This window comes from Labeo rohita, chromosome 4 (genome assembly GCF_022985175.1).
Source record: "Labeo rohita strain BAU-BD-2019 chromosome 4, IGBB_LRoh.1.0, whole genome shotgun sequence".
NCBI classification, from domain to species: domain Eukaryota; kingdom Metazoa; phylum Chordata; class Actinopteri; order Cypriniformes; family Cyprinidae; genus Labeo; species Labeo rohita.
Genome location: NC_066872.1, coordinates 32,618,065 through 32,631,774, shown reverse-complemented (window position 1 = coordinate 32,631,774; position 13,710 = coordinate 32,618,065). Strand labels below are relative to the sequence as shown.

General features: G+C 36.9%; 2 protein-coding genes across 5 annotated transcripts in view; both read right to left on the bottom strand.

The window, feature by feature from the left end:
* Positions 1-8,101, bottom strand: part of LOC127164619 (podocan) — a 132,335-nt gene extending 124,234 nt beyond the window's left edge. For all 3 annotated transcript variants that reach the window (XM_051108640.1, XM_051108641.1, XM_051108642.1), the window contains exon 1: positions 7,943-8,101. The gene's annotated coding sequence lies outside the window, so the exon portion shown is untranslated. The remainder of the gene's footprint in view (positions 1-7,942) is intronic.
* Positions 8,102-8,357: 256 nt separating this feature from the next.
* The window catches only part of caprin2 (caprin family member 2), a 12,698-nt gene continuing 7,345 nt past the window's right edge, over positions 8,358-13,710 (bottom strand). Inside the window, exons 13-21 of one of the 2 annotated variants that reach the window (XM_051108605.1) lie at positions 13,248-13,300; positions 13,034-13,144; positions 12,827-12,913; positions 12,237-12,353; positions 11,949-12,123; positions 11,304-11,474; positions 10,964-11,070; positions 10,114-10,174; positions 8,358-9,699 (exon numbers count right to left, since the gene is read on the bottom strand). In XM_051108605.1, coding sequence (XP_050964562.1) covers positions 9,137-9,699; positions 10,114-10,174; positions 10,964-11,070; positions 11,304-11,474; positions 11,949-12,123; positions 12,237-12,353; positions 12,827-12,913; positions 13,034-13,144; positions 13,248-13,300 — 1,445 coding nt within the window. In that variant the 3' untranslated portion in view covers positions 8,358-9,136. The remainder of the gene's footprint in view (positions 9,700-10,113; positions 10,175-10,963; positions 11,071-11,303; positions 11,475-11,948; positions 12,124-12,236; positions 12,354-12,826; positions 12,914-13,033; positions 13,145-13,247; positions 13,301-13,710) is intronic. The other variant, XM_051108606.1, reaches the window with a different exon arrangement.

Below are 13,710 nucleotides of genomic sequence, written 5' to 3'. Positions count from 1 at the left end.
GTTTCGACAGCGCCAAAGTATTCCTGTAAAGTTCTGCGTGATGCAGCGCAGATTGTGCCAGACCCCTAAGTAAGAGATGAGCTCAGAGGCTTTGTGTCCAAGTGCGTTTGTTGATTAACATCAGTTCTGGATAATTTACACGTGATAAGCAACTCTAATGCGAACCAGTCCGGCCCAGAGCTGTGGTACTGAAACTGTCACAAATACATCTCTATACACACCCCCACGGCTACATAAATCCCAAAAGGACTCACTCAGGGACAATAATTTAAGCAAATTTCACATCGCACAAGGCTGTTAGGCTGAGATGAACTTGCCAGTGAATATGGAATCTATTTCACACTGATTGTATTGGAAAGAAGAATGTAAAACATGGAAATATCTCACCATTCAGACTGTGATGTGCACAGAAAGCTTAAAGAACTTGTTTACCTCACACTTTCTCCACACAGCACAGCGCTGATATACACAGCGGGCACAGAATCATTTTACAGCCTGATTCTTTCCCAAAGGAGCCTTTACAGAGGCATCATTTCCCGAAAGCTATAATTATCCTTCTACTGCAGCAAATAATGATGAAAGAGAACAAAAAGGAGAGGAAGACAGAGTGATACTTCAACAAAGAGAAGAAATGGAGGCCTACAATGACAAACAAAGCATCCTGGAAAAAGTACCACAGCGGTTTGTGTTGTTTTATGTAAACACGTAGCTGATTAGTTCCTTTTTAACATGTGAAAATGATTAGCATGATAAACTGATAGAAATGCTGGATGGATGTGCATAACATGCTGTCACTTTCAGAAATATGGCCGGATTAGTGCACAGTAACATTGCTAATATTGCTAACAGTGGCTAACAGTAATTGACTTCAAGGTTCACAGGGCTCACGTTTTGAAAACGACTCCAACATTACGTTTTCCATGTGGAAACAATTAAATGGTCTCGCCAGCCACCAAGTCAAACCGCACCACAGCACTTTCCAACCTGCCCCAATATTATCTTCAGTCCGGGTCTGCAAACAGGAGCCTGTGGCCCCCCTATATGGAGCTTTAAACTCTTTCACTTTCATCCTACAAACTCAAGAAAGATGGCAGCCGTTAACATGAACATACATCAGATGTAAACCATAACACAGCGCTTCCAAATTACAACACAATCACACTAAATCACACTAAATACACTGTATGCTATTCTGAACACAGCTGAAACCAAAAGGACAAGTCAAGTGCATAGCACTAGCTGGGCTTCCATTCACATATTTTTATGCAAATTTGGATGCGGCATAAAAATGCTGGATAGATAGGGATAAAAATAGACATGTACGTACACTACAATGGAACCAGATGCGTATTTTAGCAAATGTGGTCATCTGGGTATTCCATACGTCCAAACAATTTGCATATGTAAAATTTGCATATTTTCTGGGCACACAATACATACTATACACTGTAGGAGTAGTAAGAATAGTATGCTAGTATCCTATTCTGAGTAAGACAGCACAAGTTAGGTTTCCATTAATGTATTTTTATGCAAATTGGGATTTTGCATAAAAATGCTGGATAGATGTGGATTAAATTTCCAAAATGTCCATTAAAATACAATTTATTCAGTAAGAGGACATGCTACAGCAGAACTACATTTAACAAATACATTCCTAGATGTGAAAAAATGAACCATATTGGCTGCTTCACTAACTAGCTTTTTCATATTGCAATGAAATGAAGATTTTGTTGAAATGCTGGCTTATTTTTAATTTTGCAGAAATAAAATGTGTTACTTGAATATAAGCATAGCATACTGTTAAAGTTGAGGTCATAAGTTTCCATACACCTTGCAGAATCTGCAAAATGTTAATTATTTTACCAAAATAAGAGTGATCATATAAATGCATGTTATGTTTTACTTAGTACTGACCTGAATAAGATATTTCACATAAAAGACGTTTACATATAGTCCACAATAGAAAATAATAGTTGACTTTATAAAAATGACCCTGTTCAAAAGTTTACATTCGTAATACTGTGTTGTTACCTGAATGATCCACAGCTGTTTTTTTGTTTTGTTTTGTTTGTTTTTTTGTTCTGTTTAGTGATAGTTGTTCATGAGTCTTTTGTTTGTTCTGAACAGTTAAACTACCCACTGTTCTTCAGAAAAATCCTTCAGGTCCCACAAATTCTTTCCAACAATGACTATGATTTTGAGATCCATCTTTTCACACTAAGGACAACTGTGGGACTCATATGCAACTATTACAGAAGGTTCAAATGCTTACTAATGCTCCAGAAGAAAAAAAGAAAACGATGCATTAAGATCCAGGGGTGTAAACTTTTGAACAGAATGAAGATGTGTACATTTTTCTTATTTTGCCTAAATATATATATTTTTTTTTTTCCATTCAGTACTGCCTTTCATAAGCTACAGAAAATACTTACATGTTTCCCAGAAGTCAAAATGAGTTAAATTTACCCAGATTTTTAAATTCAAAAAGTTTTCACCCCCCGGCTCTTAATGCATTAGGTTTCCTTCTGAAGCATCAGTGAGCGTTTGAACCTTCTGTAATAGTTGCATATGAGTACCTCAGTTGTCCTCATTGTGAAAATCTCCCATCTCATTATCATACAGTCATTGTTGGAAAGGGGTCAAATACACAAAAATGCTAAAAAAACAAAGAATTTATAGGACCTGAAGGATTTTTTTGAAGAATAGCAGGCAGTTTAACTGTTCAGGACAAACGAGGGACTCATGAACAATTATCACTAAGCAAAAAAAAAAAAAAAAAAAAAAACAGCTGTGGATCATTCAGGTAACAACACAGTATTAAAAATCAAGCGTATGAACTTTTGAACAGGGTTATTTTTATAAATTCAACAATTATTTTCTATTGTGGACTATATGTAAAAGTCTTTGATGGGAAATATTCAGGTCAGTACTAAATAAAACATAACATGCATTTGGTATGACCCCTCTTACTTTGAAATGATTAGCATTTTGCAGATTCTTCAAGGTGTATGTAAACTTTTGACCTCAACTGTATATACTGCATATCCAGGAAAGTAGCTCATCCATACTGCATACAGAAAACTAGCATACTGTACGCATTATAACTGCCAGTGTAGTAAGAATAGTATGCTATTCCAAACATAGCACAAGACTAAACTAACTGCAGGGCCACTGGCATGTTGACATTGAGTAGGGGAGTTAAACGACAGGAGGAGGTTTAGGAAAAATATACGTTCAACATGAAGGAGCGAGATCGCATGGAGGGGAAGAAATGACGAGGTGCAGCTTCAGGTTAAAATCACACACCTGGACCTCCTCACAGAGGTGTGAGCACAAGTCGCACAGCCGCTCTTTTGTGCGAAACCTCTGAATTCTGTCAATGGTGTGAGAAAACATTCACCCCGTTGAGTTACATTCTGCATGAGCCTCAGCAATAAATTTCTGTAGTGCCCTGCAATCCAGTTGTTTTCAATTTACTAGTTGTTATGAGAAGATGGTTATCGGAGAGATTAAAACAACAGCGCAGGACTGGGAAAATCGGACGTGAATCTTATCGCATCCCTATTGCGGCTTACAGAGTTTATTTCCTGGGCGGAAAATAGGATATTTATCCCATCCCATCATGCACCGCAGATTGCAACAATGCAAGACACCCTGCAAATGTGCTGGAATGGACCTCTGAAAGGGGATTTCCTGCTTTGTTATGCTGGGAATTTATGCTGAACTATTTTGCACCCAGACTTTCCCTGCTAAGGAATTTTTTTGAGAATGTCAGTGCTGAAAGTAAAAAAAAAAAAAGAGAAGTACATACACAACAACACAATGACAAAAGCCAACATGAACTATGAATGCTGACAACAGCAGATCCAAGTAATTTTAGTTTACAGGAAAATATATAGTCTGTAGCCAGTCCGACCCGCAACACAAACTTATCAATTGTCCTAAGTGCTTTTCATGGAATATAATTCTAAAATATCCCTTTTTTTGCTCATTACACAGAAGCAAGCCACAAAGAGACGTTATGATAGGAAACATATGTAAAACACCGCCACAGTTTTGGCAAGACTGCGGGCACAGTATTTAGGACTTGAATGCAAAACTACGACACCAAACTAGGATCAGGGTGCAAATACGCAAATGCTAGTTTTCCTGTTTTGCAGACACAAACAGTCAGTTTTTTCACAGTCATGAATTGTGCATGCAATTAGCCTGATGGCAAATCTTTCAGTCAAAAACAAGCTAAACAAATGTCATGGTAATTCACACTTAAATGAAAAATAAAATGAGTAATTAGGGATAGTTCACCCAAAAATAAAAATTCTGTCATTAATTACTCATGTTCCAAACCTGTAAGATCTTTGTTAATCTTCAGAACACAAATTAAGATATTTCTAACGAAATCTGAGAGTTTTCTGACCCTGAATAGACAGTAAAGCAACTGACACGTTCAAGGCGGTTCAAACGTAGTGTTATGAAGCTACAAGAATACGTTTTGTGCACAAAGAAAACTAAAACAATGCCTTCCGTGTCAGTCTTCGAAACACGACACAATTCGATGCACGAAAGTACCACAAAAGTATCTTAATTAATAACAGAATTTTCACTTTTGGACGAACTATCCCTTTGATGTTGCGCTAGTGTGCTAGTTAGCAGTTGTGTACAGCTAGCATGCTGTCAATTTTGCAGTTAGCAAGAAATTGACTTAGCCATAAATATTATTATTGATCTAACTGGTTTAAGCTGGTCCTTTGCTGGTATATGCTGGTCCTGGACCAGCAACATGACCAGCATAAACCATCAAAGGACCAGCTTAAACCAGCATCAAAACATACCTAACCAGCATTCCAGCATCAAAACATAGCTACCAGCATATGCTATTTTTTTTACCAGGGTATGTAAAAAAAAAAAAACCACTTTTTTAGGCTGCTGATCTGACAGGAAAGACATGTTTGCTTGTGAATGTATTCATTTAAACATTTTTTTAAAAGTACTACTAATTTCAGGAGTAATTAAACAAACAAACAACGTAAGATGATAATTTCAGGAGTAATTAAAATTAAAGTCTATATGATTGTCAATATAAATGCCTGAAACAGTGCCAGGAGTGTTTTGCTAGGACAGTTATTATAACAATGACCCATTTTTATACAGCTGTTGTATAGGATGACTAAATACATTAAATCTCTGCTAATGACACGGTCACCAGCCCTTTTGTTCTCACACATCTAGTTTCTCTCAGGAAAGACATTGTGGCAGATGACAAATCACCAGCATTAAGTTTAAAGGCAGGAGACGGGAAGAAACGACTGTTTAGTCTCGAACTCTTAACAGCTTGTGTGAATACACCATTTAGCTGCTGTCTTTCACAGATAAATGGCTTCCAGGTATTATTTTGGGGTGCTTTTGCACAAACAAGAAACATTGAAAGCATCTTGGTCGACTAGTTAACTTGTGTTTTTCCTCTTTTTGTGCCACCAAACCATGCCAGTAATCTCAGGGATTATGGTGTCTTCCCAGGCCGATGCTTTTTCAGAATATGACTCATTACCTCAACACTGTTTTGAACAAAAATCAGAAAAGCCTCAGGCCAAATCTTATAAAAAGAGAAGTGGGAATTTTATATTTAGTATTTACACTTCAATGCAGTGTTCCTCTTAAAACCCAACAGCAAAGCGACAGCACATTTGTAAAGAAATGTTTGTTTAAAAGAGACAAAGTCGAGCAGAAAAACCACGGCACGCGAGATAACAGCTGACCATTTCAGCCATCCCGGGACCTCGCGGAACGCAGGAGCCGGTGTGTGTATATGTAAGAAGGATTGGCGGTGGGTTTACATGGGACATGACCTAATAAAGGGGGGTAAAACTAGGTTTAAGAATGGGAGGGTATTATGTGAACATGTCTGGGCAGGTCAACCGCAGACAGGCTTGCCCTACAGACCAGCAAGAGGTTAAATTTCACTCCCACAGATTTTTGATTTGCTTCCATCATGTACAGTGGGACTAGTCAGAGTGAGTCTTTCTTGATTAACTCAACTCCTAATACACAGACGTCATGACCACAAAGACCAACTATTACTAGTAAACAGACAGTCAGGGTGGCACAAGCAATGATTTTATGATGAATAGACATCTTAAAGGTATCGATTTGCAAGAATAAGAAAATTCTGTCATCGTTTACTCACCTAACGTCTGGTCCAAACTTGTATGAGTTTCTTTGTTCTGTGGAACACAAACAACTATTTCTCAAAATATCTTTTGTGACCAACATAAGAAAGACACACAGGTTTTGAACAACGTGAGGATGAGTAATATGATCATTTTTGTGTGAAATGTCTCTTTAAAAGGTATTAGTATCAGTAGACAATACATAACCTTGAATACACAAGTGTAACATTCACTTGAAAATGCAGTCAATGGAAGCAAAATGAATGAAAAAAAATGAAAAGAAAAAACACACTGTTAGAGCTGAGCGGTGGAAAGTAAACATTGGTGCATTGTGACATTCACAGGCCATGGCAGGACTTATTATGTCAGCTTAAGTGATTTGAGTAAAGGCCTCACGGGAAACGCGTTAAGGCCTACCGAACGAATTTATCTGTTTTTCCATTAAGCTCAGTATTGAAGTAAGCATAAGGCAACAGCGGCCTCTTGTGTTCACCTCAAAACAACACGTAACGCAACGTCCTCTCGATTAAATGGAAAGTAACACCAATTTTAAAGCTTTTTACATGTGTGATCCTAAACCACAAAACCAGCTATAAGCACGGGTATATTTGTAGCAATAGCCAACAATGTATGGGTCAAAATGATCGATTTTTCTTTTAAGCCAAAAATAAGTAAATATAATGTTCCATGAAGATATTTTATACATTTCCTACCGTAAATATATCCAAACTTAATTTTTGATTAGTACATGCATTACTGAGATCTTCATGTGGACAACTTTAAAGGCAATTTTCTCAGTATTTTGATTTCTTTGCATCCAGATAGTTGTAAATAGTTGTATATCGGCCAAATATTGTCTCATCCTAACTAACCATACATCAATGGAAAGCTTATTTATACATATGCATATATCTCAGTTTTATAAAATTGACCCTTATGACTGGTTTTGTGGTTCAGGGTCACATATCAATGCGAGACAAATATCACTTCTCTTTCTACATAAAGGTGTTTCTTCAAATCACATTTCTGTTAAAAAATTTTCCATGGTTTTGTATCAACCATGTTTTTTGATTATCATTTGTATAACCACAGTTTTACTACAAATACCACTATGGTTAAACTATGGTTAGTGTAGATCAAGGTTCATTTGTCACCGTGTTTTTGTTGGTTTATAGTAAAACGATGGTTAATTTTCCATAAGGTTTTACTGTACTTTAAATGCAGAACATGCAAAAATATGTATTTTGTATTTAGAATAGACAAAATACTAGATTCATTCCAAATATATATTTTTTCTTAATCAGCTAAGCTTTGACATTGCATTACATTGTTTATATAATATTTCATAACTAATACGATAAATGACATTATAGGGAAAAAATATAAACCTGTGAGTGAAAATGTTTAAAGGGAACAAAGTTGAAGAAACACCCATAAATCCTCGCCTTAGAATTATAAGGTTCTATCTGACATTTTTTTGTCAAAACTGAGTTATTCACATAGTCTTATTCGGCTTATTTACATTATAAGATGTTGCTTTAGTAAGCCGTGTACATTTTGGGCCTTTTAAAAAAAAAAAAAAAAAAAGTTCCATGTACAGAACTCTATGGAACGCAAAAACTTATAAAAACCCAATAATTCTAAGGCGACGAAATGTACGTATAAATAACCAATTTACACTGCCTAAAATGGGCAATTATGAACAAATATCAAAATTGAGACCAGTCTGCATAATGTGTAGGCACACATTATGCACATTAAACATGCTGACAAACCTCTCTGCAGTTTCACTCCATATGATGCAGGATGGATGTCAATATTACACCACCATATTGCAAGCAGTTTTCTTTCCTTCCATTTTCTTGTGCTTTATAACTGAAAACTTTTTTCTTCATAATAAAAACGGCCTGAAACAACCATTTCAGCTTTGTGACTGTTGGCAAACTGAGTGCAATTGAGAAGCAACTTCAGGTGATAAAAATTAGTCCTAATTAACTGATGGCTAAACTTGTGAAAAAACCTAATTCTGTGGTCTAAACTGAGGTTTTTAAAAAAAAAAAAAAAAAAAAAAAAAAAAAAAAAAAAAACACTACAATTTCTACTTTAATACAAAGCTAAACAGCTGGACCAGATGCTAACCTTTTGAACAAACAGCATTTAACTTGATGCAAAAATGAAAACGATCACAGATCATGAACTGCACATTTTTATTTCAGGCACAAGAGGGAGCAATTTTGGCCTAAACGCCTTCTCGGCAGGGTCAGTGTTCAAGTGATCAAGTGATCATCACTCACAGAATAATTCACAGACAAACAGACAGAATAACACACATACACCCCAAAACCCCAACAAGGCCACTAATTCCCTTTTTAAAGTGCTCAACATGTCAAGTATTACCAGAAAATAAATCCTCCATTCTCGCAAAGCGATGCAAGTGTTCAGCGACCCCCCCCAAAAACAAAGGCACCATTTTGCAAACTTTTATATGGCTGGAAAACCTTTAAATCTCATCTGAAATAAGCAGATGAGCACACAGAGCCGTTAAACGAACACCAGAAGATGCTTCTGAATGCTAGGATTTCAATTTAGTGCAAACTAAATGCAGCTACTTTGGGTTACGAGTATGTGCATCCAAGTACACTGTAAATACTTTCAAATCTGAAAAAAAAAATAAAGAAATATTTTAAATACTGATGATAATAATAATAATAATAATAATAATAATAATAATAATAATAATAATAATAATAATAATAATAAATAAAAAGAACCCAAGAAAACCTTTGTAAACTTTCACCAGCAAACATCTTACATTAGCTTTAACACTGACTTTGTACTATTGAACATGGTCTTTCAAACATGCAATTGCACCATGCGTAACCGAAAGCGCAATAAAGTGCAGAGTAACTTTCAAAAAACATCCAAAAATGCCCCTTTCTCCCTTTTTGTGCCTATTTAGGGATAGATGTTCAGTCCTGGTACAGCAGGAAACCAGAGAAGGTGCTGTACTTCCAGCTGCTGCCATAGATGGCGCCACGGTGCAGTCGCAGCCACACTTGATCGCCCTGGAACAGCTGGAGGACGGCGTGATTGCTGGCCGTCTCGTGGTCTGGAGCTCCGTCGTTGGCATACCCGGACACCATCACCTCTTCGTTACGCATGAGGTTGATATACAGAGGCACGCTGATGGCCAGCTTAAGGATGTGGAAGATAAAGACATACGCGCCGGCAGCGGGACAGGTGAAGCGGCCGGTGGTCGTGTCGAACATGTCGCCGAGGTTTGTGTGCAGCAGGTCGAAGGCGATCGGTTGATCCAGAGTGCCGGGGGCGAAGTTTGCCGTGCGGGCGGCGGAGAAGGCTACGCGGAGTTGGGTGAGCGGGTACACGTGTACGGGCATCAGAGTGTGCGGGCCCTGGGATGTGATGGGCACTTCCATTGGCGGGATGGAGAGTGTGTCACTGATTCCTGAGTCGAGGGGATACGCACCCTCCCTGTCCGGGCTGCTCACCTGAGAGGAGTCACTCCAACCAGCTAAAGAGGTGAGGAGACAAACAAAGTTTAGGGAATATTTCACCCAAAACGACTGATGTCACATGGACTATTTTAACGATGCCCTTACTATTTTTCTGGGCCCTGAACATGTCAGTTGCATTACTGTCTATACAGGGTCAGAAAGCTCTCGGATTTCATCCAAAATATCTTAATTTGTGTTCCAAAGTTGAATGAAGGTCTTGCGGGTTTGGAACAACATGATGGTGAGTAATTAGCGACAGAATTTTCATTTTAGGGTGAACTATCCCTTTAAGGATGGCACTTTGATCTATTATGGGCCATTCTTTACATCCTAACTTGTTTTGAACCAGGAGCATTTGCTTAAAAATAAGTATTAGTATTAAATATAATTTCATAAAATGTTAATGTATGTGTATGAGTGATGGCTCATACCACTGCTCCTTTGAGTTGCTGTGCCTCCACCTCGTTTAAAGCTCTGCTGATACCCGTTTTCCTGTTATGAAGATATAAAAGCACAGAACTGATTAGCCTTTCACTTAAAGAACATAATGACAACATCCAACACAATATATATATATATTGTATATACATTACATAAAATAAAAATAAATAAAATGAGTAAATCTGACATCATAAAATCTATTATGCCCTCAACACAAAGTGAATATAAAATGTACTTTTGTTTTAAAATAAGACGCATTTGTACAAACATTAATGACTATATTTCTGTATTATAGGTCAGGTATAAATAAATCAACAGTTGCCCAGTTGTTTTGGTCATATTTAATCTCTTACCTCATATTTTTTTAGATTTCATGGGTGAATACTTTCTGGACAGCCCTCGTATATATGTGGCCCTGGACCACAAAACTAGTCATAGCACGGGTATATTTGCAGCAATAGCCAAAAATACACTGTATGGGTCAAAATGATACATTTTTCTTTTATGCCAAAATCATTAGGATGTTACATAAAGATCATGTTCCATGAAGATATTTTGTAAATTTCCTACTGTGAAAATATCAAAACTTAATTTAAGCACCGCTAAGAATTTTATTTGGACAACTTTAAAGGTGATTTTCTCAATATTTAGATTTTTTTGCACCCTCAAATTCCAGATTTCCAAAAAGTTGAGTCTCGACCAAATATTATTCCATCCATTTATTCAGCTTTCAGATGATACATAAATCTCAATTTCCAAAAATTGACCCTCATGACTTATGGTTTTTATGGACCAGGGTCACGTATGTTATGCATGTAAAGCAAGTAAAAACAAACTCACTCTGGACACATAAAGAGCAGATGCAGGGTCTCTGTGTGTGGTGTGGCTCTGGGATATGAAGCCCCCTCCTGGAGACCGCACATTCACTCTGTAGGCCTCATAACCACCTGTCAATCAGCCAAAAGACAGTTTTACGCTTACTGAGCCATGTCTTTTTGCAAACTGCAAAATGTAAAGATCAAACAGCACAGATTAATAAAATTGTGCAAAAGTGACAATACACAGTGCACTGGGTCGGTGTTATAGATGGGAAATGCACCTCTGTAATGTGATCTGAATACTACATAAATGTAAAGATGAAAGATTAAAAAAAGTGAAGGAGACAGAAAGAGGAAGGTACCTCTGTAACCACCAGGTGATCTGTATGAGTGACCCAAACCCCTGCCTGTACGCGTCATACCTCTCGCTGTACTGCGGGGGTAGCAGGACTGACCCAGACGAGACTGTGGCTGAGGGCCAGAAAACACGTGACCAGCTGCACTGACAGGACACTCCAGCTGGTACTGGCCTTCTGCAAGGACACACAAGAATAAAGACAGAATATGCCTTTCTGACTAGAATGTTATCAGTTATACCAAAAATTATCAATTAATTTCGCAGCACCATTCCAAAAAAAGAGAAACTGTCAATGAGTGTGAGGGGGTCAGGTTTTGCCTATATTTTAGGGACTAAATGTCTCCTACAATTAGAAGGATATTGAGTCTTACTCACACACTGCGAGCAACATCTAACAGTCCCAATGAGAAATCACTTTAATACAACAAAATTGCTGACATTAAACTGGGGAAGTGCTAATACTAAAATTGTGTACAATACAGAATTTATTTTTACCAATAAATCAACAATATATAAAATAAATAAAACATTTAACTAAAATCAATAGTTTTAAAAGTTAAACTACAATTTAAATACTAAATTTAAATAAGAAAAACTACGTTTTATACATATGCTTTGAAAAAAAAGTGCATGTGGATGCATGTTTTACCAATCTGTACGTCATCTTCAGGTAGGTTGAGTTCAGGTGGTGTCTGGGTGCTGGCAGTGGAGTAACTCGGGGTTTTGGCCGACGTGTAACTCAGATGCATGGACTCAGAGAATCCACTCTCATCTGACTTCATCCCTGAGCTCTCACTGATGGGCAAAGATGCCACATTAAACACCTGATGAGGAGAGGGAAGTTCAGTTCATGTGTTTTGCATTATTTAAATAAGTGGATCTGATGTTAGGGACTTTGGAAGCATAGGAGGACAAACACAGTATGCCCATTGCTCACAGAGTGAATGTTGTGGAAGGTGCTGTCTGCACTGATGGATCTGTGACTGGGTGGAGTGGAAAATGTCTGTGCCGACACAGTGGTTGATACTCCATTGCATAACGTCTGCTTCCCTGCCTGAAACACACATACACACAGTCAACGTCAATCCCAAACACATGGTTTTAAAACTCAAAGTTATTTGTGGCACCATATGCCATCTCCAGTAATTTCAATTTCCACTTGTAAAAGCGCATCACCAAAAACTTCCTTGATTAAGATTATAAACACTTTTTAAAAAATTCTGGACAATATAGATCATTTATATCAAATTTAGAACATAGAAATGAGCATATTAATTGAATATCAAAAACACACCAAAAAAGGGAACATGCATAGAATAGAAACCTTTTCAAAAGAAAGAAAAAAAAAAAAAAAAAAAAAAAAAACGGATCTTAACCTTAAATGTTAAATTAAAAAAAAAATAATAATAATTAAAAGCACATGAATATTCAATTCAATTTAAATCCTAAAATCCTCAATGAATACATGTAAATTACAAAAAGTGCATGAAACATTTCTAGTTCATTATTAGTCCATCTATTCCATACCTGTACAGTGCTCTGGTTTTCTAATGGGACTGAGGTGGAGGATCCCCTGCGGTACAGCGGTGGAGAGGTAAAGCCCTCACCTTGTTTCTACAAACACAAGTTAACATTACAATATATTTAAAATTACAAGCATACACGAAAGCTGCCATATGGTAGCATACATTCAATAACTGTACAAATCAAAAAAGAAAAAAGAAAACAACTTACATGTGGCTTGTCTTCATGATGCAGATCAAGGTCCGAGCTGTTTATAGAGCGGTCTCCATTCGACAGACAGCCTTTAGCCTCTCCAGAAAGCAGGATTCGTAGTGGTGTGCTCTACCGTTACAAACAAACATCATATTAGACAATCACAGGGAAGAGTTACCACATTTTTGTTTTTCACAAAATGAGCTCTCATAAAGCTCTCATACATACTCACCCGCTGGGATTGAGGCAGAATATCTGATGGGCTTTTTGTTAATTCCCTCTGTGCTACAAGTTAAAAGAAACAGACTGTCAATAGCAGTTTAAATGAATGTACTTATCCTCAGACCATCCAAAATGTAGATTCATGGGAACAGATATTGGGGAAAAAAAATAATAATAATAAAAAAAAAATAATAATAATAATAATAATAATAATTATTATTATTATTATTATTATTATTATTATAACAGTACTTGCTCACCAATGGATCCTCTGCAGTGAATGGGTGCCGTCAAAGTCCAAACCACTCTTTGCTTCACAAGATATTGAGTAGTATATTTTTATTTAATGTCAGAATCTTAGCCTATTTTCATGGCAAAAACAACTAAAAAAAAAAAAAATTACAAGTATAGCAAATACAATAAAAACCAGCAAACAAACAATTTATACTACACAAGATTTTTCTTCCATTAAC